This window comes from Sebastes fasciatus, chromosome 20, assembly GCF_043250625.1.
Source record: "Sebastes fasciatus isolate fSebFas1 chromosome 20, fSebFas1.pri, whole genome shotgun sequence".
NCBI classification, from domain to species: Eukaryota; Metazoa; Chordata; class Actinopteri; order Perciformes; family Sebastidae; genus Sebastes; species Sebastes fasciatus.
This window is the reverse complement of record NC_133814.1, coordinates 14,533,617-14,561,495: the sequence shown is the minus strand read 5'-3', so window position 1 is coordinate 14,561,495 and position 27,879 is coordinate 14,533,617. Positions and strand designations below refer to the sequence as shown.

General features: G+C 39.0%; 2 protein-coding genes across 2 annotated transcripts in view; both read left to right on the top strand.

Annotated features, from left to right (window-relative positions):
- Nucleotides 1–5,111: 5,111 nt before the first annotated feature.
- Nucleotides 5,112–17,838, top strand: LOC141758474 (P2Y purinoceptor 14-like). The gene is made up of 2 exons (XM_074619943.1): nt 5,112–5,189; nt 16,708–17,838. Exon 2 carries the CDS (start codon nt 16,710–16,712, stop codon nt 17,754–17,756), a length of 1,047 nt encoding a protein of 348 aa, XP_074476044.1. The 5' UTR covers nt 5,112–5,189; nt 16,708–16,709; the 3' UTR covers nt 17,757–17,838.
- A 6,723-nt stretch (nt 17,839–24,561) lies between these two features.
- Nucleotides 24,562–27,879, top strand: part of lrp2b (low density lipoprotein receptor-related protein 2b) — a 51,680-nt gene continuing 48,362 nt past the window's right edge. The window contains exons 1-4 of the mRNA XM_074620927.1: nt 24,562–24,628; nt 25,519–25,629; nt 26,826–26,948; nt 27,695–27,811. Coding sequence (XP_074477028.1) covers nt 24,562–24,628; nt 25,519–25,629; nt 26,826–26,948; nt 27,695–27,811 — 418 coding nt within the window. The remainder of the gene's footprint in view (nt 24,629–25,518; nt 25,630–26,825; nt 26,949–27,694; nt 27,812–27,879) is intronic.

Sequence of the window (27,879 nt, the reverse complement as noted above, 5' to 3'; positions counted from 1 at the left end):
TACACGTACAGCAGGTGTATCAGTCAGAAAAGCACATGATTTTAAGCTTCAGTGGCTGGGAACACATGGTTGTAAGGAACTGATCATGTTGTGGGAAGCAATATTCCTTTGTGTTATAAACCAATTAAGCAGATTTACTGTGACAAGGTCACACATCGTAAAATGCAATAAAGACGCCAGTAGAAGCTGCCAATATTCAGTTTGTTTGATAACTGTATGTAGCTATGATAATGTCTCAATAATGTGGCAATGATTTGATATTTACATGCCACACACACTGCCGCTCCTTTAAGTCAATGATAATCTTTTATTGTTCTTCTCAAACAAGGTTGAATTCATAGACCATGATCATACTTATCTGCATAAATTCAATTAAGTAATGAGAAAGATGCCCATGTGAAACTGATTAACCCACATCTCACCTCTGTAACACCTCTGTTGTACTAGTAACTGCTTTATTTAATCATTTAATTGTTTCTTTTCTTTTTTTCTTAATTAATAATGTTTGTCTTGCATTACATAACCATTTTTACTATTTTCTAGTAATATTTTTCTATGAAATGTGCATTTTTCTTCCTCTTTGGAAATAAAAATTACAAACTGAAATCGTATGGTTGCGCAAAAAAACCCAACCTTATATGTTACATTTATAATGAAAAATATAAAAGTAGTTCCTACAACACTGCTATTGTTCACCAACCCCTTCCCTGTATGCAATTACAAATGTACTATCAATCATATTTATTGCAGGAATAGTGTATTTGGTTGCAATTTGTTAAATAGGTGTCACATATGCTCCTGTACACACAGGTGCACACAATGCTTACAACTATAACTCTCTCTCTCTCGCTCTCTCTCTCTCTCTCTCTATATATATATATATATATATATATATATATACTTATGTATTAATTTAGTAAGATATTTTTTCTGCATTTATTTAAATGTGGAAACAACATAAATACATGTAGAAATAAAACTCATAAAAAATGGATATGAATAAATGAAATGAGTAAATGTCCTCATATTCATCAGAGACATTTTACCACCATAAAGCCTGTAGGTGACATACATTTATCTGTCATTAACCACTCGTTTAGTTTTCATGAGTTTAAAGTGTCACAGTTACATGATGCTTTTATCTAAAGAGAGATCAACACAAGCTGTGTCTCACTGGGCAGATGTTCAATGTTGTTTCAGCAGAGATGAACAGAGATGCTCCACTTCCTCCTCTCGTGGTCTGATATCTTCCTCTTCCCCGCTGGACTCCTCTTCCTCCCATTCTCTTCCAGGACAGAGACGGCGTGGGTGGACAGTGGACACAGAGCCGCCACCTAAACATTCAGTCTCTGCTGCAATAACAAGTTAACGCAGGCGACCGCGGCCGACTTCACTGCCTCTCAGAGGCTGCAGCAGGTTCAGTTATGTTAGCTTAGCTTGTCGGGAAGGAGGTTAAATAACGCTCCAAAGTTAGACTAAAGGGTTAAATGATGTTAATCCCCATAGGAGACATTTCATTGACCTCACTGTATAAAATGACCTCTGGTGACCTCTAGGATAATCAAAGCCTCATGAAACTTTACAGCCACAAACTAGAGACCTAGAGCATTCAGAGGATGGATGGATCAAACTAGAGACCTAGAGCATTCAGAGGATGGATGGATCAAACTAGAGACCTAGAGCATTCAGAGGACGGATGGATCAGACTAGAGACCTAGAGCATTCAGAGGATGGATGGATCAAACTAGAGACCTAGAGCATTCAGAGGATGGATGGATCAAACTAGAGACCTAGAGCATTCAGAGGATGGATGGATCAAACTAGAGACCTAGAGCATTCAGAGGATGGATGGATCAGACTAGAGACCTAGAGCATTCAGAGGATGGATGGATCAAACTAGAGACCTAGAGCATTCAGAGGATGGATGGATCAAACTAGAGACCTAGAGCATTCAGAGGATGGATGGATCAGACTAGAGACCTAGAGCATTCAGAGGATAGATTGATCAAACTAGAGACCTAGAGCATTCAGAGGATGGATGGATCAAACTAGAGACCTAGAGTATTCAGAGGATGGATGGATCAGACTAGAGACCTAGAGCATTCAGAGGATGGATGGATCAAACTACAGACCTAGAGCATTCAGAGGATGGATGGATCAAACTAGAGACCTAGAGCATTCAGAGGACGGATGGATCAGACTAGAGACCTAGAGCATTCAGAGGATAGATTGATCAAACTAGAGACCTAGAGCATTCAGAGGATGGATGGCTTTCCTAGCTATAGATTGACAATAAGGGGGTTTCTAAGCAGTTTACACAACACAAGTGCTCGACATCCAATCGCCGGAAAAATGCCAATTCTTGCAGAAATCTCCAAAATGTCAAAAGTTTTTGATCCCAAATCACAGCATGGTCTTTTTCTCTGGTGTTCCTCAAGGTCTTGGTGTCTTAATGTGGTATTTTGGAGGGATTATTGATCATTTTTATCAATTCTCCAGTGGTAAAAAATGGTTAAACTTAGCACCAGATCTGTGTAACAAATGATATCAACCCCAAAAATTGCTGCAACAACTTGCGAGACATAATAGAGCATGGGGATGGTTTATTTCTTGACACACAGAGCTGAGCTGCATCTCAGATTAATCTTCAGGTTCCAGCTTTCAGATGATGTTCACCACTTCTATGTGACATCTACTGTTGACCTGCTATCTCCCCCTAAAGACCCCCTGCACCGCCCTAAAAGAAGACTAGAACAGGTCTACTGTGGGTCTCAGAGGGTTAACCACCAACCATATCCATAACCTAACCTACAGGAAACGTCAACACAACACAAACAAAGACACACTCATCTGCAGGTATGGACAGTGTAGGCAAATGTCCGGGGTGGCGGGGGACAGTGATGGTCACAGCAGAGAGAGTAAAAAGAATAACGATGTTGTGTTGGATGCAAATTTCAGATGCAAACACGAATTCCATGTTGCTGGAGACGTCAGTCATTCTAACGAAAGCCCCAAAAGAGACATTTGTTTATGCTCAAACGACAAAGGATGGAAGTGTTGTGATGGAGTTATAGAGCCACAACATCCACAAACCACCATCATCATTACCTACAAAGTACTTATTTGAATCCAAATAATAATCCCCTAAAGCCAAACTAGTTATTTACCAATGAGTGATTGTCTTCACAACTTCTAAACATTATTCATCGTTTGAGCCGTCACATGCAAAATGATCCATTCAGTTATCAAAATCTGTCAGACATGCATGTATATTCCATAAATATCTATATGTATAGGTTAAATTAGTTGTTGTTTTACTGAACTACAGCAGCTTTTGTCATGTTGCAGGCTTGTTGCTATCACAAAGTGGCTGATGGTGTGCCACTGTGGTTCAGAGTCATGTAACACTTTGCTACACAAATACATGAACTGTGAACGCAACTTCTGCATATCCTGTTTCTCTGTATACAGTATTATAGCCTGCAGTATTGACTTTTCATCTGTAAACTCTGACCTACTGTTGAGATGTGAATCTAAACAGCTCAGTGCGAGACACATTCAGCTGGACGGAACTGACATTAGTGAGCAGTCAGCGTCAACAACATTAGAATAAAACAGAGATTTGTATATAAGAAACATTTGGTGAAAAAAAACATGTAAACATTTTGAGCAGTGAGACTCACACCAGGACAAAACAACTTTTCACTTTGGTGGCGGGTTGAGAGGCTAAAAATGGAAAGATGGGAGTCTAAAAAACATCAGTCTGAAACACATCCTGCCATCTGCAGACAGACAGACAGACAGACAGACAGACAGATAGACAGATAGACAGACAGACAGACAGACAGACAGACAGACAGACAGATAGACAGACAGACAGACAGACAGACAGATAGACAGACAGATAGACAGACAGATAGACAGACAGACAGATAGACAGACAGACAGATAGACAGATAGACAGACAGACAGACAGACAGACAGATAGACAGACAGACAGACAGACAGATAGACAGACAGACAGATAGACAGACAGACAGACAGACAGACAGACAGTACTGGAGAGTAAGACAGAGACATTAAGGTGAAAGAAACAAAAACTTTAGTTTACATTCCTAAATTATGCTCAAATTGCAATTTAGCGGGTTGTGGAGTCATTTTTCTTAAACATGACTGGCAAAAATGAAAAAATAAATAAAAAATTAAAAAAATAAAAATAAAAATAAAAAAGTAAATAAAAAAAAATTAAAAAATTAAAAAATTAAAAAATAAGTAAATAAATAAATAAATTAGTAAATAAATAAATAAGTAAATAAGTAAATAAATAAATAAGTAATAAATAAAAAATAAACAAGTAAATTAATAAAAAAATAATAATAATAAGTAAACAAGTAAATAAATAATGATAAAAAAACTTAATCACGATTAAACGCATGATTGTTCATAGTTAATCGCAATTAATCACAAATTAATCGCACATGTTTTATCTGTTCAAAATGAACCTTAAAGGGAGATTTGTCAAGTATTAAATCCTCTTATCAACATGGGAGTGGGCAAATATGCTTGAGGTCAGAGGTCAGAGATGACAGCTTTTCCTCGCCAAAATTTAGCGTAAGTTTGGAGCGTTACTTAACCTCCTTCACGGCAAGCTAGTATGACATGTTGGTCCCGATGAATTCATCAGGTTTAATAGTTTCATATGATACCATCAGCTTTAAAACTGAGCCACTACAACCTCGGAAAGATCAAATAGCGGCCTAACCATATTTCTTAAAAAATTAAATTAAATAAATAAAAAACAAAACAAAAAAAGTTGGGGCGAATATATTACTTATAATATTATTATATATAATATTATAACTTCAGTTTATGACCAAATACCTGCAGAACTAATGACGTTTATCAGCCTCAGCATGTTATAGTGTCACTGGGATGCATTTAACTCAGTTTAGCTTCACAGAGCTGCAGACTCTAGTTAAAGAGAGAGAGAGAGCGAGAGAGAGAGAGAGAGAGAGAGAGAGAGAGAGAGAGAGAGAGAGGAAGAGAGAGAGAGAAAGAGAGAGAGAGAGAGGAAGTGGAAGTTGTCCAGAGACTCTAAACTACTCTTCACAGGTCTCTTCACTTTAAACAGCAGTGAGTTACATCAACATCTGTACGGGATCCTGACTGAACACCAGACTGTTTATATGGTGAGTGGACTCATTTGAACATCAGATAGATATAGATATTGATATAGATATAGATTTAGATATAGATTAGATAATTACTGCATGACATGAGTTTTAAAACATGCATGAAATGAACAGAAAAAGCAGATTATGAAGGTGTATTAATGGCAGTGATTGGGGGGGCAATGAAACATCTGACATTGAAAGAATAAAGTCATAATTTTTTAAGAAAATGTCATGAAAATATGAGGATATATCTACAGTTTCTGGGACTTTAGACGTTGATGACAGAAAGAAAAGTGTCCTGATGAAACGTGGTTGTTAGTTATCACCACACTCATTCATGGTTATTTATTTATGTTGCCTGTTTGTCCTAAATTTGTTCCTAAATTATGCACAAATTTGCATTTTGGTGGGTTTTTAACGCTGATTCAGATTTGATTTGTAGAGTTGTTTTTCTTAAAAAAAGAAAAAAAAGAATTATATATATATATATATATACTGCATATGCCTGTTGATTGATTAAAATATTTAATAAAATTAATCACACTTTTTTTATCTGTTCAAAATGTATCTTAAAGGGAGATTTGTCAAGTATTTAAATATATGCTTGAGGTCAGAGGTCAAGGGACCCCTTTGAAAATGGACATGACAGTTTTTCTTTGCCAAAATTTGTTGTTAGTTTAGAGCATTATTTAACCTCCTTCACTACAAGCTAGTATGACATGGTTGGTACCGATGGATTCATCAGGTTTTATAGTTTACTATGATACCATCAGCTTTAAAACTGAGCTGCTACAACCTCGGAAAGATCGAATAGCGGCCAGACTAAATCGCAAGTTGAGCAAATTTGTTATCGACTGCCCTGTAAAATATATATAACATATAAATACTAATATTTCTTAATATTTTTCTCATGAATATAGTATATAACTACTATAATATCTATTACAAACTACTATCAATACAGGAAGAAACATTAACTACATAATATATTAAAATGTATAGAATTTGTTTTTACATTTTTGGACTAATTATATCAGTTAGGGACTGATGAGTTCACCAATTAACTAACTAACTAACTAACTAACTAACTAACTAACTAACTAACTAACTAACTAACTAACTAATTAATTAATTAACTAACTAACTAACTAACTAACTAACTAACTAACTAATCAACTAACTAACTAACTAACTAACTAACTAACTAATTAATTAACTAACTAACTAACTAACTAACTAACTAACTAACTAACTAACTAACTAAAAGAGAAAACACACTACAGTTTTCTGTCTGGTTTGTTGTGCTTTGGGAATAATAATAATAATAATAATAACGCGGAAAAATACAATTCAATTAAAAAAATAAACATAAAAAAATAAAAAATATATAAATACATGTCAGGATGTTTTGTCGGGAACACTTTTTAGGGGTCTATGACCTATTTTGAGTCAGGAAACAAAGAGATTTAGACTTAACATGTAGGCATATTTATATAATTTATATGCATTTATATATATATACTGTATATAAAGCGGAGGAGAGAGGAACGAGAGGAGGAGAGAAGAAAAAAGGATGATTTTATTATTTATCAAAAAATAATATATGATGAAATTATATATATATATATATATATATATATATATATATACAGTATATATATTATCCTGAGAGCCTCAATGATGCCGTATTTAGTAAGTATTCAGATCCTTTACTGCAGTAAAAGTACTAATACTACACTGTTACAATACTTACTGTAACTTTTACTGTAACAGTGTTTTCAGTACGACATCCAGGGATTTTTGGCATATTGTAGATTTCCATACTGCGTACTACATGCTACATTCTGGCCAAATCAGTACGTACTACTAGTATAGTATGAGGTTTAGAATACAGCCTTACCCGTCATGTCATCACATTGTGATGTCATCACATTCTCATGACATGTTGACATGAGAATGTGATGACATGATGACATGAGAATGTGATGACATCACAGGTAAGGCTGTATTCCAAACTGTCTCATGACATCACAATGTGATGTTCTGGAATCGGCTGTGATTCCTGTGATGCTGAGTTTGGCTTTAATCTAAAATGTTACTTATAGGAGAAGATTAGTGAACCAGACAGTTGTTGACAAGCTGATTTAACATTCAGGTTAATTTAACATTCGGGTTAATTTAACATTCAGGTTAATTTAACATTCGGGTTAATTTAACATTCAGGTTAATTTAACATTCAGGTTAATTTAACATTCAGGTTAATTTAACATTCAGGTTAATTTAACATCCAGGTTAATTTAACATTCAGGTTAATTTAACATCCAGGTTAATTTAACATTCAGGTAAATTTACCATTCTGGTTAAACAGTTTAACGTTGACAGTCGACTGTAGGGTGAGTACATTATTTACATCTCCATGGATCAAGCATCATTGTTACTGAGCTCTAAGGAGCTTTGGTTCACCAAAGAACTGAAAACCTTCAAGGAAGAAAACGACGCTCTGAAGGAGATCGCCTGGGAAAGAAAAGTCCAACTGTTGGAAGCCCAGCAGAAGGAACTGCAGGACAACTTTACTTTGGACCTTGCTGAGAAGCAACGAGGCTGGAAGACGCAGCAGACTCAACTCCAGATCAGAGTGAACCATTTGACGTGGCACATTCGCGATAAGGACGCTGTTATCCGTGGTCTCCGTAAAGAGCAGCACGATAAGGACCCTGCAATCCCTGATCTCCGGCTGGAGCAGCACGATAAGGACGCTGTTATCCGTGGTCTCCGTAAAGAGCAGCACGATAAGGACCCTGCAATCCCTGATCTCCGGCTGGAGCAGCACGATAAGGACGCTGTTATCCGTGGTCTCCGTAAAGAGCAGCACGATAAGGACGCTGTTATCCGTGGTCTCCGCCAGGAGCAGCACGATAAGGACGCTGTTATCCGTGGTCTCCGTAAAGAGCAGCACGATAAGGACCCTGCAATCCCTGATCTCCGGCAGGAGCAGCACGATAAGGACGCTGTTATCCTTGATCTCCGCCAGGAGCAGATCGATAAGGACGCTGTAATCCTTGATCTCCGGCAGGAGCAGCGAGGCTGGGAGACGCAGCAGACTCAACTCCAGATCAGAGTGAACCATTTGACGTGGCACATTCACGATAAGGACGCTGTTATCCGTGGTCTCCGTAAAGAGCAGCACGATAAGGACCCTGCAATCCCTGATCTCCGGCAGGAGCAGCACGATAAGGACGCTGTTATCCTTGATCTCCAGCAGGAGCAGCACGATAAGGACGCTGTTATCCTTGATCTCCGCCAGGAGCAGATCGATAAGGACGCTGTAATCCTTGATCTCCAGCAGGAGCAGCGCGATAAGGACGCTGTGATCTTTGATCTCCAGCAGGAGCAGATCGATAAGGACGCTGTTATCCTTGATCTCCGCCAGGAGCAGATCGATAAGGACGCTGTTATCCTTGATCTCCGGCAGGAGCAGCGCGATAAGGACGCTGTGATCCTTGATCTCCAGCAGGAGCAGCGCGATAAGGACGCTGTGATCCTTGATCTCCAGCAGGAGCAGCACGATAAGGACGCTGTTATCCTTGATCTCCAGCAGGAGCAGCGCGATAAGGACGCTGTTATCCTTGATCTCCGGCAGGAGCAGCGCGATAAGGACGCTGTGATCCTTGATCTCCGGCAGGAGCAGCACGATAAGGACGCTGTTATCCTTGATCTCCAGCAGGAGCAGCGCGATAAGGACGCTGTGATCCTTGATCTCCAGCAGGAGCAGCGCGATAAGGACGCTGTGATCTTTGATCTCCGGCAGGAGCAGCGCGATAAGGACGCTGTGATCCTTGATCTCCAGCAGGAGCAGCGCGATAAGGACGCTGTTATCCTTGATCTCCGGCAGGAGCAGCGCGATAAGGACGCTGTGATCTTTGATCTCCGGCAGGAGCAGCGCGATAAGGACGCTGTGATCCTTGATCTCCAGCAGGAGCAGCGCGATAAGGACGCTGTGATCCTTGATCTCCAGCAGGAGCAGATCGATAAGGACGCTGTGATCTTTGATCTCCAGCAGGAGCAGATCGATAAGGACGCTGTGATCCTTGATCTCCAGCAGGAGCAGATCGATAAGGACGCTGTGATCTTTGATCTCCAGCAGGAGCAGATCGATAAGGACGCTGTGATCCTTGATCTCCGGCAGGAGCAGCGCGATAAGGACGCTGTGATCTTTGGTCTCTTCCAGGAGAAGAAGAGTCTCAATGAAAAGCTCGTGGAGACCAGAACCGAGCTGTTGAGCTCTGCAGATGAACTCCGACAGAGAGAGGACGCCTGGCAGGCCAAATACAAGGCTCTGGAGGACAATGTCACAAAGGTCCTGACAGAAAAAGACCAGATCTGGAAGACTAAGGTCAGTCAGTTGGAGGACGTCAACAAGGACCTGACGGACAGAGAACAGAGCCTGGAGACCACAGTCCAACACATGGAGGTTGAGAAGAAGCTCCTGGAGGACATCTGCCTGAAAATGAAGAAGAAGATGAGAGGAGTCTTTTCTCGCAGGAGGACCGAGGATCGAGAGACAACATTACAGAAGATGAAAAAGGAAGAGACGGAGCGGGAGGGGGTGGAGAAGAAAGAGAAGAAGAAAGGTTGTTTTCGCTGGATGCGCAGGTTCTTCCTGAAGCGTGACGGCAACAGTCAGGTAGAGGAGGCTGCAGCTCAGGTTGGATACCAGCAGATCCCTCTTCCTCCCCCCTTCGCCTTCCCGTCTTCCCTCCACCCTTACCTTCCTCTCTCAAACTCCCCCTCATCCTCTACGTCATCACCGTCCCTCCACCCCTACATCCCTCCTCAGTGATTAGTGATTAGCACTGCAGCCTCACTGAGACACCTCCACCTGTCCGGCTGTGGGGAGTTTGTATATTCTCCCTGTGTCTGCGTGGGTTTTCTCCTGGTGCTCAGGTTTCCCCAGAATTCCTAGTTATGCGTGAGGCTAACTGGACACTCTAAATTACCTCCAAATATCTTTTTAATATATTTGGTGGTAATTTAGAGTATTCAAAAAAATTTCAATCTATCATATATCAGTAAGGGTTTTCTCCTGGTGCTCAGGTTTCTCCCACAATTCGTAGTTATGCATGAGGCTAACTGGACACTCTAAATTACCTCCAAATATTTTTTAAATATATTTTTAGGTAATTTAGAGTATTCAAAAAAAATGTCAATCTATCATATATCAGTAGGGTTTTTCTCCTGGTGCTCAGGTTTCTCCCACAATTCCTAGTTATGCGTGAGGCTAACTGGACACTCTAAATTACCCCCAAATATTTTTAAAATATATTTGGTGGTAATTTAGAGTATTAAATTTTTTTTAAATCTATCATATATCAGTAGGGGTTTTCTCCTGGTGCTCAGGTTTCTCCCAACGTTTCTAGTTATGCATGAGGCTAACTGGACACTCTAAATTACCTCCAAATATTTTTTAAATATAATTTTAGGTAATTTAGAGTATTCCAATTTTTTTTCAATCTATCATATATCAGTAAGGGTTTTCTCCTGGTGCTCAGGTTTCTCCCACAATTCCTAGTTATGCGTGAGGCTAACCGGACACTCTAAATTACCCCCAAATACTTTTAAATATATTTGGTGGTAATTTAGAGTATTCAAAAAAATGTCAATCTATCATATATCAGTAGGGGTTTTCTCCTGGTGCTCAGGTTTCTCCCAAAATTCCTAGTTATGCATGAGGCTAACTGGACACTCTAAATTACCTCCAAATATTTTTTTAATATATTTGGTGGTAATTTAGAGTATTCAAAAAAAATGTCAATCTATCATATATCAGTAGGGTTTTTCTCCTGGTGCTCAGGTTTCTCCCACAATTCCTAGTTATGCGTGAGGCTAACTGGACACTCTAAATTACCCCCAAATATTTTTTAAATATATTTGGAGGTAATTTAGAGTATTACATTTTTTTTAAATCTATCATATATCAGTAGGGGTTTTCTCCTGGTGCTCAGGTTTCTCCCAAAGTTTCTAGTTATGCATGAGGCTAACTGGACACTCTAAATTACCCCCAAATATTTTAAAAATATATTTGGAGGTAATTTAGAGTATTACATTTTTTTTAAATCTATCATATATCAGTATGGGTTTTCTCCTGGTGCTCAGGTTTCTCCCACAATTCCTAGTTATGCGTGAGGCTAACTGGACACTCTAAATTACCCCCAAATACTTTTAAATATATTTGGTGGTAATTTAGAGTATTCAAAAAAATTTCAATCTATCATATATCAGTAGGGGTTTTCTCCTGGTGCTCAGGTTTCTCCCAAAATTCCTAGTTATGCATGAGGCTAACTGGACACTCTAAATTACCTCCAAATATTTTTTTAATATATTTGGTGGTAATTTAGAGTATTCAAAAAAATTTCAATCTATCATATATCAGTAAGGGTTTTCTCCTCGTGCTCAGGTTTCTCCCACAATTCGTAGTTATGCATGAGGCTAACTGGACACTCTAAATTACCTCCAAATATTTTTTAAATATATTTTTAGGTAATTTAGAGTATTCAAAAAAAATGTCAATCTATCATATATCAGTAGGGTTTTTCTCCTGGTGCTCAGGTTTCTCCCACAATTCCTAGTTATGCGTGAGGCTAACTGGACACTCTAAATTACCCCCAAATATTTTTAAAATATATTTGGAGGTAATTTAGAGTATTACATTTTTTTTAAATCTATCATATATCAGTAGGGGTTTTCTCCTGGTAATCAGGTTTCTCCCAAAGTTTCTAGTTATGCATGAGGCTAACTGGACACTCTAAATTACCTCCAAATATTTTTTAAATATAATTTTAGGTAATTTAGAGTATTCCAATTTTTTTTCAATCTATCATATATCAGTAAGGGTTTTCTCCTGGTGCTCAGGTTTCTCCCACAATTCCTAGTTATGCGTGAGGCTAACCGGACACTCTAAATTACCCCCAAATACTTTTAAATATATTTGGTGGTAATTTAGAGTATTCAAAAAAATGTCAATCTATCATATATCAGTAGGGGTTTTCTCCTGGTGCTCAGGTTTCTCCCAAAATTCCTAGTTATGCATGAGGCTAACTGGACACTCTAAATTACCTCCAAATATTTTTTTAATATATTTGGTGGTAATTTAGAGTATTCAAAAAAAATGTCAATCTATCATATATCAGTAGGGTTTTTCTCCTGGTGCTCAGGTTTCTCCCACAATTCCTAGTTATGCGTGAGGCTAACTGGACACTCTAAATTACCCCCAAATATTTTTTAAATATATTTGGAGGTAATTTAGAGTATTACATTTTTTTTAAATCTATCATATATCAGTAGGGGTTTTCTCCTGGTGCTCAGGTTTCTCCCAAAGTTTCTAGTTATGCATGAGGCTAACTGGACACTCTAAATTACCCCCAAATATTTTAAAAATATATTTGGAGGTAATTTAGAGTATTACATTTTTTTTAAATCTATCATATATCAGTATGGGTTTTCTCCTGGTGCTCAGGTTTCTCCCACAATTCCTAGTTATGCGTGAGGCTAACTGGACACTCTAAATTACCCCCAAATACTTTTAAATATATTTGGTGGTAATTTAGAGTATTCAAAAAAATTTCAATCTATCATATATCAGTAGGGGTTTTCTCCTGGTGCTCAGGTTTCTCCCAAAATTCCTAGTTATGCATGAGGCTAACTGGACACTCTAAATTACCTCCAAATATTTTTTTAATATATTTGGTGGTAATTTAGAGTATTCAAAAAAATTTCAATCTATCATATATCAGTAAGGGTTTTCTCCTCGTGCTCAGGTTTCTCCCACAATTCGTAGTTATGCATGAGGCTAACTGGACACTCTAAATTACCTCCAAATATTTTTTAAATATATTTTTAGGTAATTTAGAGTATTCAAAAAAAATGTCAATCTATCATATATCAGTAGGGTTTTTCTCCTGGTGCTCAGGTTTCTCCCACAATTCCTAGTTATGCGTGAGGCTAACTGGACACTCTAAATTACCCCCAAATATTTTTAAAATATATTTGGAGGTAATTTAGAGTATTACATTTTTTTTAAATCTATCATATATCAGTAGGGGTTTTCTCCTGGTAATCAGGTTTCTCCCAAAGTTTCTAGTTATGCATGAGGCTAACTGGACACTCTAAATTACCTCCAAATATTTTTTAAATATAATTTTAGGTAATTTAGAGTATTCCAATTTTTTTTCAATCTATCATATATCAGTAAGGGTTTTCTCCTGGTGCTCAGGTTTCTCCCACAATTCCTAGTGTGCGTGAGGCTAACTGGACACTCTAAATTACCCCCAAATACTTTTAAATATATTTGGTGGTAATTTAGAGTATTCAAAAAAATGTCAATCTATCATATATCAGTAGGGGTTTTCTCCTGGTGCTCAGGTTTCTCCCAAAGTTTCTAGTTATGCATGAGGCTAACTGGACACTCTAAATTACCTCCAAATATTTTTTAAATATAATTTTAGGTAATTTAGAGTATTCCAATTTTTTTTTCAATCTATCATATATCAGTAAGGGTTTTCTCCTGGTGCTCAGGTTTCTCCCACAATTCCTAGTTATGCGTGAGGCTAACTGGACACTCTAAATTACCCCCAAATACTTTTTAATATATTTGGTGGTAATTTAGAGTATTCAAAAAAATGTCAATCTATCATATATCAGTAAGGGGATTCTCCTGGTGCTCAGGTGTCTCCCACAATTCGTAGTTATGCATGAGGCTAACTGGACACTCTAAATTACCTCCAAATATTTTTTAAATATATTTTTAGGTAATTTAGAGTATTCAAAAAAAATGTCAATCTATCATATATCAGTAGGGTTTTTCTCCTCGTGCTCAGGTTTCTCCCACAATTCCTAGTTATGCATGAGGCTAACTGGACACTCTAAATTACCCCCAAAGACTTTTAAATATATTTGGTGGTAATTTAGAGTATTCAAAAAAATGTCAATCTATCATATATCAGTAGGGGTTTTCTCCTGGTGCTCAGGTTTCTCCCACAATTCCTAGTTATGCATGAGTCTAACTGGACACTCTAAATTACCTCCAAATATTTTTTTAATATATTTTTAGGTAATTAGAGTGTTTAAAAAAAGAAGTCAATCCATCATATATCAGTAAGGGGATTCTCCTCGTGCTCAGGTTTCTCCCACAAAATATATATTGAAATGAATAAAAAATAAATAAAATAAAATTTAATTAAAAATCAAATAAACAGTGAAATATAATTTCATTATGTCTGCCTCTCTGAATAAATGTGTACAGTATAAATACAACTTTATGACATTATGGTGGCTATAAAGTAGAAGTACTGGTATCTGTTTAAGTTGTGATTTCAACAACACTGAAGCTGATCAATAAAACGATCAATGTGACTAATAAAAGATGTTCCAAATAGTATTTTAGACGCTGGTTAACAACATGAGCCGGTTCTGTAATAAACCATGTGACCTTCATGACTGACGGGTTCATGATTATTTTTAATATTAGCACCATTTACAGGTAATTATTAAGCTGTCATTTCATTATTATCAACAGACAGTTGTAAACTACTCAAACATCTTTTCTTTCTGATTGTGAATCACTGGTGTTGAATACATGAAGCTCACAGTACACAGGTGGACAGGCAGAGAGACAAACATCTGGACCATGAGTTTATCCAGATGTTTTCCCTCGTTGTGTGAGTTGACTGATAACGAGTTGATCACTCACATCCTTTTCTACTACGTCTGTTTTTTCACTGTGAGCTGAGTTGATGAAACCACCCTATTTTCAGCTCTAATCGTTGCACACAATCTAGAAACACGCTTCCTCTGAACGTTCAGCTCTTCTAGCGAAGAGGATCGTTGCATCACTTCCTGCGCCAGGTCATCTAGAAGGCGGAAAGCAGAATTTGTTGCTGCTGATCAGCATCTTGTTCGTCTGTGTCATCCAAATTACCAGCCAATAAAGTATGAGTCAGCTTAGAGGAATCGCTAAAACAAAAGTCTGTGTAGGAGAAAAATGACAGTTTGTTCTAGATGTATGAGATAATTAAATGTCCTGATCTCCTTCCTGCTCGCCAGGATATTATAATGACCCCATGTATGGAGGATGGCACCTGCCAAAGTAAAAAATAAATAAATATATAATGACTCAATAAATAAATATGTCATTAAATGTAAAAAAAAATTATATTGAAAATAAATGTAAACGAAATAAATGCAAAATAAATAAATAATACAGATAAATACATAAATAAATAAAAGATAAAAATTAAACAGAAGAGTAAATAAATAAGGGAATTAATTAATTAATTATGAATAAATAAAGAAACAAATTATAACAAAAATATCAAATGATGTTACATTTTTATCAATTAATTAAATTAAAGATAAATAAATAAATAAATGACTCGATAAATAAATATGATATTAAATGTAGCAAAAATAAATGTATTATTTTATTATTATTATTATGTTTTACCATTAATTAATTGATAAAAATTGAGGGTTTTTTTCATAAATGTATGACTTTAAAATCTCGCAAATTTGTGAGTTTTTTTCTCGTAAATTTGCCTCTTTAATCTCAGAGAATACGTGAGTTTTTTCTCGTAAATTTCTGGCTTTAAAATGTGTCATAAATTTGTCAGTTTTTTCTCATAAATGTGCCACATTAATCTCAGAATATCGGAGTTTTTTCCTCATAAATTAATGACTTTAAAATCTCATAAGCGTCTTTGAGTTCTTTAAAAGCGCTTTATAAGTTGAATTTATTATTATTATTATTATAAAGTTAAAATGTGACGTAAATTTGTGATTTTCTTCTCGTAAATGTGTCCCATTAAACTCAGAATATCTTCATTTTATTTTCGTAAATTTATGACTTTAAAATCAAAATATATATATAATATATAATATTAAAAAATATATAACATAAACACAGGAAGTCAGAATCATGATATTTTTAAAGTTATTAACTTGATATTGATCGTTTCCAAGTGAGAAGCAGAAGCCGGCGTGTGATCGCTTTAGTGTTTAAAAGTTGAACTTCTGTACAGATCAACTCGGGGAAACAATCATTTGGCGACAGCAGAAGTCACAGGTTCGAGACGAGACTCGGGTCGAGACAAGACGAGGGCTAAAAATAAAAGAATCAGGACAGGAAAACAGAAGGCGTCCTGGTGTCAGCGCGGACTGTTTTTATAGGCGTTTGATGGAGGAGGACCACAGTGTGTGTTGGACCGGGATGAATCGGTGGTGGGAGGAGGGAAGTGTGTGTGAACAGCAGGACAAACAGGAGTTCAAGACGCTTTTTATTTGTGCACGTGTCCCCGTGTAAACACAGCGCTGTGTGTTCAGTTCATGAACATAAAAGGCTTCTGTGGGGAGTTAACACACCGACACGGCCTTTGTTAAATGTAAAAGAGACTTATTAAGAGTTCTCCTGACAGAGAAACGTACTTCTACTGTGACATCTACTGTTCATTATGTTCAAACTGTGTTGTTTGTGTGTTTCCAGTGATGGAACACCTCAACGCCACCCGTCTCCCCGGCAACCAATCAGACTTCAGCAGCATCTTCACCCAGCAGGTGCTCCCGCCGCTCTACTTGGTGATCTGCGTGGTCGGGGCGTCCCTGAATGGCGTGGCCGCCTGGATCTTCTTCAGGGTGCCCAGTGACTCGGGCCTGGTGGTCTACCTGAAGAACATGGTGGTGGCCGACCTCCTCATGCTGACCACCTTCCCCTTCAGGCTGGCGGCTCAGCTGGGTCTGGGCGGCTGGCGCCTCCACGTGGTCACCTGCCGCTACACCGCCGTGCTCTTCTACTCGTCCATGTACGTGGGGATCCTCTTCATGGGGCTCATCAGCCTCGAGCGCTACGTTAAGATCGTCAGACACACCTCCTCCTCCTCCTCCTCCTCCTCATCCTCCTGCAGGTCCCGGTTGGGCGGCGTGTCCTCGCTGCATGTCCTGCAGAGCGTCGGCTTCGCCCGGGTGCTGGCGCTCCTCACCTGGAGCTTCCTCCTCGTCTGCGTCCTGCCCAACGTGGTGCTGACCAGCCGGCCGGCCGACAAGGAGAGCTCGCGGCACTGCATGCAGCTGAAGACGCCGCTGGGCATGCAGTGGTACCGGGTGTCCACGCTCCTCAGCGTCGGCCTGTTCTGGGTGACCCTGCTGGTCCTCGCCTACTGCTACGCCTCCATCGCCTGCCGCGTCTACCAGTCCTACCGCCGCGTGCGCCGCGACAACAGCGACGTCTGCCGGAAGTCGAACCGCAGCATCTTCAGCATCCTGGCGGTGTTCTTTGTCTGCTTCGTGCCGTACCACGTCTGCCGCGTGCCGTACACTCTGAGCCAGATGCCGGAGTCGGGCTTCAGCCCGGACGCCCGCTTCCTGTTGTTCCAGCTGAAGGAGGGGACGCTCTTCCTGTCGGCGCTCAACGTCTGCCTCGACCCCATCATCTACTTCCTGATGTGCCGAACCTTCAGAGAGTCGCTGCTGAGGAAACTGTCGAGAAGAGACCGGAGGAGGTCGCTGACCACCGGCCAGAGTCTGAGCCACATTTAGGAGGAGAGGGGACAAGGAGAGGAGACAAGTAGACAAGGAGAGGAGATGAGGAGAGGACAGAGGAGACAAGAGAGGAGACAAGGAGAGGACAGAGGAGACAAGAGAGGAGAGACAGGAGGAGGTCGCTGACCACCGACCAGAGTCTGAGCCACATTTAAGAGGAGAGCAGACAAGGAGAGGACACAAGGAGAGGAGACAAGAGAGGAGAAGAGGAGAGGACAGAGGAGACAAGAGAGGAGAGACAGGAGGAGGTCGCTGACCACCGGCCAGAGTCTAGGAGGAGAGGGGACAAGGAGAGGAGAGGAGGAGAGGAGATAAGGAGAGGAGACAAGAGAGGAGACAATAGAGTCACTGCTGAGGAAACTGTCGGGAAGGAGAAGGCACAAAGAGAGGAGACAAGAGAGGAAAGTAGACAAGAGAGGAGACAAGGAGAGGAAACAAGGAGAGGACAAAGGGATAGGAGAAAAGGGGAGGAGGCAAGAGAGGACACAGGGAGAAGAGACAAGAGAAGAGAAAAGGAGAGGAGACAAAAAGAGAGAGGAGAAGAGATAAGGAAAGGAGACAATGACAGGATACAGGGAGAGGAGACAAAGAGAAGAGACAAGAGAAGAGACAAGTAGAGGGGACAAGGAGAGGAGACAAGTAGATGAGACAAGTAGACAACACAGGGAGAAGAGACAAGGAGAGGAGGCAAGAGAAGAGAGGAGATAAGGAAAGACACAAGGAGAGGACAGAGAGAGGAGAAAAAGAGAGGAAACAAGAGAGGAGTTGAGATAAGGACAGGACACAGGGAGAGGAGACAAGGAGAGAAGAAAAGAGGGTACAAGGAGAGGAGACGAGGAGAGGAGACGAGGAGAGGAATCAAGGATAGAGATGTGGTCCTGTGTAAATGCAGACTTGTATAATTGTATATAAATATCAGTATATATATATTAAAGTATAGATATTAAATAATGATTGACAGTCTCAGTTGTGTTTATTGATGAGTCACCAGCGTGAAGGAGAGAACAGGAAGTGGTGATGTGGAAGTGAAAGTGGACGCAATCGCTGGGCATCGAACTCACGGGACCAGAGACGGCTGGTGAGTTCAGTTCTCCTCCGGCGTTACCACGGCAACCGTCCACTTCTCAGTAAATTCAGCTGATCTGGTTTCTGTGGCTCTGAGGTCACTCTCTTCTCTCTTTTAGATTATAATAACTTTAATTTTTATATACGTTTGAGACGGAGCACACAGCTCATCAAATAAAATCACACAGTAATATGCAGTGAGACAAAACAACAGTTTTTTGTATAGTAGATGTTAATATTAAAGTTATTTGTCATATGCACAATAATTTCATAGAAGCAGCAGTTGGCAATATTTTTTGTTCTCAGGCTGCTCTAACGCTGCTATAAAATAAATATAAAATCACACAAGTAAGAAGGGGAATTTAAAACATAAAATAGTGCAGCTGGTCAAATATAGGAATATAATATAATATGATATAATATAATTCAATATATTATAAAATATAATATAATATTGTGTAATTAAATATATTATAAAATATAATAGAATAAAATAAACTATAATAAAATACAATATAATATAATATCATATAATATAATATCATATAATATAATATATTTAAATATATTATAAAATATAATAAAATAAAATATATAATATGATATAATATAATATAATAAAATATAATATAGTATAGTATAATATAATATAATATAATAAACTATAATATAATACAATATGATGTGATATAATAAAATAAAATATAGTATAATATGATACAATAAAAAAAATACAATATAATATAATTTAATAAAATATAATATAATATAATATAGTATAATATAACACAATATAATATAATATAATATAACATAATATAATATGATATAGTATAATATAATATAATATAACATAATATAATATTATATAATATAATATAATATAACATAATATAATATGATATAATATAATATAATATAACATATTATAATATGATATAGTATAATATAATATAATATAACATAATATAATATTATATAATATAATATAATATAACATAATATAATATGATATAATATAATATAATATAACATATTATAATATGATATAGTATAATATAATATAATATAACATAATATAATATGATATAATATAATATAATATAATATAATATAACATATTATAATATGATATAGTATAATATAATATAATATAACATAATATAATATGATATAATATAATATAATATAATATAATATAACATATTGTAATATGATATAATATAATATAATATAACATATTATAATATGATATAGTATAATATAATGTAATATAATATAACATAATATGTGACCCGCTCTATCAAAATGAGTCGTAAGTCGCGGCAGCGCATTCTTGTAAAAACACGTTTTTTTATGAAAAAGTGTGTTTTGGGTTGTTTTGTTTTTTTATGCGTTTCTGAATAAATAAAGTCTCAGCTTTAATACAAAGTAAGAATCGATGTAAAATTCAAATGATAAGTCTAGTTTTGAAGCTCTTAAACATAACGTTGTCGTAAAGTTTTTACCGGAAGTCCGCTGTATTGACGCGGCTCAATAGAGCTGGTTGACAGAGGAGATAGCTGCTTGACAAGATGAATTCACGTGAGGAAAACATCGCTCGACTTTTAAATTAAATTCCTGTTAGAGGTGCTACATCTAACGACAACTGGACCGACTTAAATTCAGATTATTTCACCGCACCGGGTGATGAGGACAGCGGGTGATGAGGACAGCGGGTGATGAGGACACCGGGTGATGAGGACAGCGGGTGATGAGGACACCGGGTGATGAGGACAGCGGGTGATGAGGACAGCGGGTGATGAGGACAGCGGGTGATGAGGACACCGGGTGATGAGGACAGCGGGTGATGAGGACAGCGGGTGATGAGGACAGCGGGTGATGAGGACACCGGGTGATGAGGACAGCGGGTGATGAGGACAGCGGGTGATGAGGACACCGGGTGATGAGGACAGCGGGTGATGAGGACACCGGGTGATGAGGACAGCGGGTGATGAGGACAGCGGGTGATGAGGACACCGGGTGATGAGGACAGCGGGTGATGAGGACAGCGGGTGATGAGGACAGCGGGTGATGAGGACACCGGGTGATGAGGACACCGGGTGATGAGGACAGCGGGTGATGAGGACACCGGGTGATGAGGACAGCGGGTGATGAGGACAGCGGGTGATGAGGACACCGGGTGATGAGGACAGCGGGTGATGAGGACAGCGGGTGATGAGGACACCGGGTGATGAGGACAGCGGGTGATGAGGACACCGGGTGATGAGGACAGCGGGTGATGAGGACAGCGGGTGATGAGGACACCGGGTGATGAGGACAGCGGGTGATGAGGACAGCGGGTGATGAGGACAGCGGGTGATGAGGACAGCGGGTGATGAGGACACCGGGTGATGAGGACAGCGGGTGATGAGGACACCGGGTGATGAGGACAGCGGGTGATGAGGACACCGGGTGATGAGGACAGCGGGTGATGAGGACAGCGGGTGATGAGGACACCGGGTGATGAGGACAGCGGGTGATGAGGACAGCGGGTGATGAGGACACCGGGTGATGAGGACAGCGGGTGATGAGGACACCGGGTGATGAGGACAGCGGGTGATGAGGACAGCGGGTGATGAGGACAGCGGGTGATGAGGACACCGGGTGATGAGGACACCGGGTGATGAGGACAGCGGGTGATGAGGACAGCGGGTGATGAGGACAGCGGGTGATGAGGACAGCGGGTGATGAGGACACCGGGTGATGAGGACAGCGGGTGATGAGGACACCGGGTGATGAGGACAGCGGGTGATGAGGACACCGGGTGATGAGGACAGCGGGTGATGAGGACAGCGGGTGATGAGGACACCGGGTGATGAGGACAGCGGGTGATGAGGACAGCGGGTGATGAGGACACCGGGTGATGAGGACAGCGGGTGATGAGGACAGCGGGTGATGAGGACACCGGGTGATGAGGACAGCGGGTGATGAGGACACCGGGTGATGAGGACAGCGGGTGATGAGGACAGCGGGTGATGAGGACACCGGGTGATGAGGACAGCGGGTGATGAGGACAGCGGGTGATGAGGACAGCGGGTGATGAGGACAGCGGGTGATGAGGACACCGGGTGATGAGGACAGCGGGTGATGAGGACACCGGGTGATGAGGACAGCGGGTGATGAGGACACCGGGTGATGAGGACAGCGGGTGATGAGGACAGCGGGTGATGAGGACACCGGGTGATGAGGACAGCGGGTGATGAGGACAGCGGGTGATGAGGACACCGGGTGATGAGGACAGCGGGTGATGAGGACACCGGGTGATGAGGACAGCGGGTGATGAGGACAGCGGGTGCGCTGAGCCGGGTCGGACGCCCTGCTAACGCTAGAGGCTAGGCTAGCTCTCAATCCGCTGATCAGGACGGAGAAAGAGAGTTGGAGGAAGGCGAGGAGGAAGATATTCCACTCATGGCTGAGCCGATGATGACACACAGTGTCTCTGATTAAAGTTATTAAATCAGGACAGTGTTAAAGAGACTGAGATCGCCCGGCCGGGAGTACCAGTGTAGCTGCAAACTGTACAACAGCGCCGCTCTCTACTCCGGAGGAGATGAGAGACCCGATCAGATGAAAGAAGTGACTGATGGTAAATTCTGATAGTTAAACTACACTATCCTTATTTTATCTGTTTGTTTTAAAGACTTTTAAATCACTAAAAGCACTATAGAGCAGGCTAAGAAGCATTAATAGCAGCTACTAATGTGTGTGTCAGTGTGTGTAGTCTATAGGTGTCTGTCTGTCTGTCTGTCTCAGGTGTGTCTCTCAGGTGCCTGTCTGTCTCAGGTGTGTCTCTCAGGTGCCTGTGTGTGTCAGTGTGTGTAGTCTATAGGTGTCTGTCTGTCTCAGGTGTGTCTCTCAGGTGCCTGTCTGTCTCATGTGTGTCTCTCAGGTGTCTGTCTGTCTGTCTGTCTGTCTCAGGTGTGTCTCTCAGGTGCCTGTCTGTCTCAGGTGTGTCTCTCAGGTGCCTGTGTGTGTCAGTGTGTGTAGTCTATAGGTGTCTGTCTGTCTCATGTGTGTCTCTCAGGTGTCTGTCTCCTATACATTATTATTATTAATGAGGAAATGTTGTGAAGTGTTTAATTCATTGAAAGAAGTACTGTATCTGAACATAATCCAGGCAGCTGTTACCTCCTCACCACACCAGGTTTTATGAAAACAATATACAAACGTCATTTCTAGGAGACAGGGACAGGGACAGACAGGGTTGCTGTGAGAGACACAAAAGGTGAGGATATCATTTTAAATAGCAAAAGAAATAGCTTAATGTATAGTAAAATGATATGTTGTATATTAATCTGATATCACATGGTGAATAGGCTATGTTAATGAATATAGGGCTGTATTGATATGATAATGATCAGGCCTCATTCAACAATGATTCAACATGATTTAGCCAGCCTAAAATCTTTGAGATGACTTGATTTTTAACTTTATGCTTTTCACTTTATGTCATTTTGTAGATGAGAAACATCTGGATCTCCTTGAGAAGATCAGCTCCCATATGACCCTGTCAAAGGATACAGTGAGCTGCAGAAGAAGCCAGCAGAATGAGCACAGGCACCACATTTCGTAGTCTTTCTATTATATCTATATTTCTATTATATATTATATTATATAATATTGTACATACATAATATGTACATAATATTTGTTCATATGCTATCCATTTTCTAGTATAGTTTTTTATTGTTTGGATATGGACTTGTAAGTTTGTGCATGTACCTGTGTGCACATGGCTCCATATTTAATATTTTTAATTATGTATTCTTCATATAATTATTATTATATTGAAATAAACATATACTATATATTATATCATATGTACAGTATATTTTTTTTATATTTTATCAATTTTATTCCATACATTTTGGATTATTTTCTTCATGGACTTCTAGCCCTATCTACTGTACTGCTTGTGGTCATACACGTGCACGTGGCCACGTGCACGTCACGTGCTCGTGACTATGTGCACATGTATGCATGAAGGTATGTGTAGGCTACATTATGAAATGTTGGGTGTCACTTTTGACCAAGAAATATTGTGTTCATTTAGACTTGAGTCTTAATAAATGTGTTTTAATCAATGCAAAAAATGTCTGAATATGAATTCTTATCTTTAATGCCCTTTTTCTCAAAAGTAATGTTTCATGACACTCGAACTTTGAAAGAGCATATCTCATTGAATATTTGGCATAGAAAGATAATCTTGGTATTGCCATAAAGCTGAGACTTTCCTCTTTACAGTCAGACAGATAACTCAAAATGTGTTTCGGGGTCAATGTGACTCATAATGATGGAGCAGGTCACAAATATAAAACAGCTCTTTATAGGATGTAAAGAACCGATGGTGAAAAACACTCATGATCACTATTCTCATATAGTCTGTATTAACTGACAGTTTCAGCCACAGGTCTAGTGTTAACTTCCTGCTGAAGGGTTACACAAAAATGACTAGTTACTTTTTTTTGCTGATGTAGACAACATACCAACATGTAAAAGTTAATCTTAGATGAAGTTTATGTAAAAGAGCGAGCCATAAAAAGCTGTATTACTCCTCCATGTCACATTATTGGTCTGCTGGTTGCTCCAGGTTCTACATCTCAGTCCCAGAGGCAGTATCTTCTCCAGTCTCATTAACAGACGCACATTTAGCATGAGTGTACACACTTGGTCACACTAACACTTACATTAAATTATGGGCCTTAAAGGTCTCCATCTGCTGTCTCTTCTGCTGCTGTCCCAAGGAATTCAACTTGCTAAAGGTATGTATATACGATTGATTTCACAACAATGTGCTTTTTAGTCACAAATTTGTTAAATAAGAGGAGAACAAAAATGCTTGGTAATGGTCAGTAGTGGGATTTGGGGGATTTTTGCATCCCCAGAGTTATTTTCACCAATGTATTGAGTTGGGATTTCATCTTTCATAATTATGGTAATTTTTGAGCTGCACAGAAATGCTCAGAGATCATTGCTTAAATGAGATTTGAGTAAGTTGACATCCCAAGATATGATAACATTAATAAAAATCATGATACTTTTAGTTGTTTTTAAATTGTCAATATCTGATTTTTAAAAATGTGCACTCACATGTGATGTCGAAATGTTGTGGAAATAATAAACGGTAGTTAACATCTAAAGTATGTTAAAACATTAAAGTCATGCCTATGCAAGATTTTCAGTTATAAATTCACCAAACTACAAATTTTGTATTGTTTTTCATTCAAAATGACATTTTACAAAAAGGTGAAAAGTCCTGAATGCACACAAAGTGCACGTCTCTGTGCTGTTTCAGACATCAATGATCTATCTGAAATGATTGGCTGTATACTCCGAGGTCATAAGAATTTACTGTTCATTCATGGTGAAGAATTAACTATCTTTTAATGGTTGAATCACATGTTTTAAGGTTCAAATGTTGCACACAGAGTGTGGCTACAGCTGTCATAAACATGGTAACTCATTTGTCAAGGAAACAGTAAAAAGCTCTTTTTCATTTAAGCAACATGGACATCTGACATTGTGTTTTAAACGATATTTAATGTGTGAATGACCTCTGTGACTAAAGCCCACATCATAACCATAAAAAGATGAATGATGACATGTTTTAAATCCATCCATCTGTCTCTGTGTGTGTGTGTGTTTTCTGCAGGAAGTTGTGGCAGTGGGGAGTTTCAGTGCACTAGTGGACAATGCATCAACATAGCTTGGAGGTGTGATGGGACTAACGACTGCACAGATAACTCAGATGAGCAGAACTGTCGTGAGTATTTAAAACCAATCACTGGAAACACACAGCACCAAGCAAAACTATCTAAAAACAGTGATTCCAGTGATTTCATAAATTCAACTCATAGACATACTGTATATGAATGTCTGTGTAACAACTGGGAATATGATGTTTTTCAGGAAAAAGCAACAAAGAGAAGAGTACAGAAACATAAAACCATGCCAGACCCCTTACAAAAAAAGTATTAAAGTGTGCTATTAGTATACTTCTTTTAAACTTAAAATAAGAAAGTATGTTATTAGCTTCACCCTCTTTCGTTTTCTCTCCCTCTCAATCTGTCACTAACCTCATCTCATTTTGGCTTCATCCCTCTGGATCCTGCTGTCCATCCACATATTGTCACTCCGTGTAGCCTCCAATTTTCTTCTGCTTTGGAATAATCTGTCCTGCTTCATCTTTATTTCCTACTGAAGCCCTCCGTCTACTCCAACCTGAACCTCCAATATTTTATTTTTCATGAGTGCAATTTTAAAGTAGCCCACTTGTACTCAACTCTAGGACTTCCATTTTATGCAGGTTAATAGCTGACTTAATTACAACCCAGAGGGAAATGCTGTTCTTAATTATACCAAAAAGAAGTTTATTCAATTGTGATATTAGTATACTTCTTTTAAACTTAAAATAAGAGAGAATGCTTTCAGTTTGCTTTTTATGTACTTATCAGAGATATACTTAACAAAATTATACTTAAGTATGCTTGGCTTATACCAACAAGTATATAGAAAAGTCTAAGTGTACTTGGCAAGTATACAGAAAAGTCTAAGTACACTTTAAAGTGTACTTTCATAAACTAAAAAGGGGGCTACAAGTATTTAACTAGTAAACTAACAGTATACTGTAAGTTCACTTGTACTATAGTTCATATTATAGTTGCAGTACAAAATACAACTTGGATGTAAACTACTTGTGTACTCAAATTTACTACTCTTACATTTAAAGTATACTTTTATAAACTAAAAAGTGGACCAATTTAGTCCCAAGAAGTATTGAAGTGGTACACTTACAAGTATACTACTAGTACATTGGTATTAGTATACTTATTACATGAAGTATATTTGAGATTATACTTGAAGTTTACTTCATAAAATAAATATGAAGTATTTTTTTGTAAGGGAACACAGCATATTATTTATGTGTAAACTCTTCAATTGTTTTTATCTTTGTGGCAGCACCTCCATCGTGCACCTCGCAGGAATTTAAGTGTGTGACAAGCGGTGAATGCATCTCTTCGGGGTTTGTCTGCGATGGAGATGAAGATTGCGTCGATGGCTCAGATGAACAGAGAACCTGTGGTATGCAGAGTGATTGATTATGTGCTGTTTTTAACAATGAGAGACTCTCATAAACTCATATACGTCATGAAAATTGTCTCAAAGACCACTAGATGGCCACATCAACTCACTATAAAACCAATGCCTTTCAATAGGAAAATGTCCAAATTAAATTTGTAATACCTGTAACCAATGTGAACAAAAACTAGGCATGCACTGATCTGACTTTTTCAGTCCCGATACCGATAGCGATACCTGGATCGGCCGATACCGAGTACCGATCTGATACCAGTGTTTCATTAATAAGCTGTATGCCTCACTGTGACTGGGATCATTCTTTTATGTGTAAGGCAACATTAGGCTTGATTTAAACATTGCTTTCCTAAAACTAAATGTAACAAATAAATACATATACATAGTCAGTTTCAGCCTGATATATGATCCGATATCGGTATCGATGCATACCTAACAAAAACATACTTAAGATAATAAAACAAATTTCCCAAACTTTATGATATATTTCCTTAGTAGTTTAGTAATAAACAGATTCATAGGTAGGTCAAGGTTTTACTGTGATTTCCTTCTTCCAATATACTTTGTTCATGGCTCTCCATGTCAGAGTGACAAAAGTATTCTGGACAAACAAAAATGACCCATAATGACAAACTCCCCTTAGCATTTTGTCATTTTATTATCAAACTGTGAGTCTAATTTCCCCGTTATCATTGCATTTTGAAACCAAACCCACCCACATGCTCTTGGTTCAGGTGGACGGACCTGCAGCCCAGACCAGTTCCCCTGCAAGGAGGGCCAGTGTATCCCCGCCAAATACGAATGTGACTATGTAAAGGACTGCGTGGACAACTGGGATGAGAACGACTGCAGTAAGACTTTTACATCCACTGTGAACTTACAACACTGTACTTTGATGTCAGTCCACAATTCACTATAT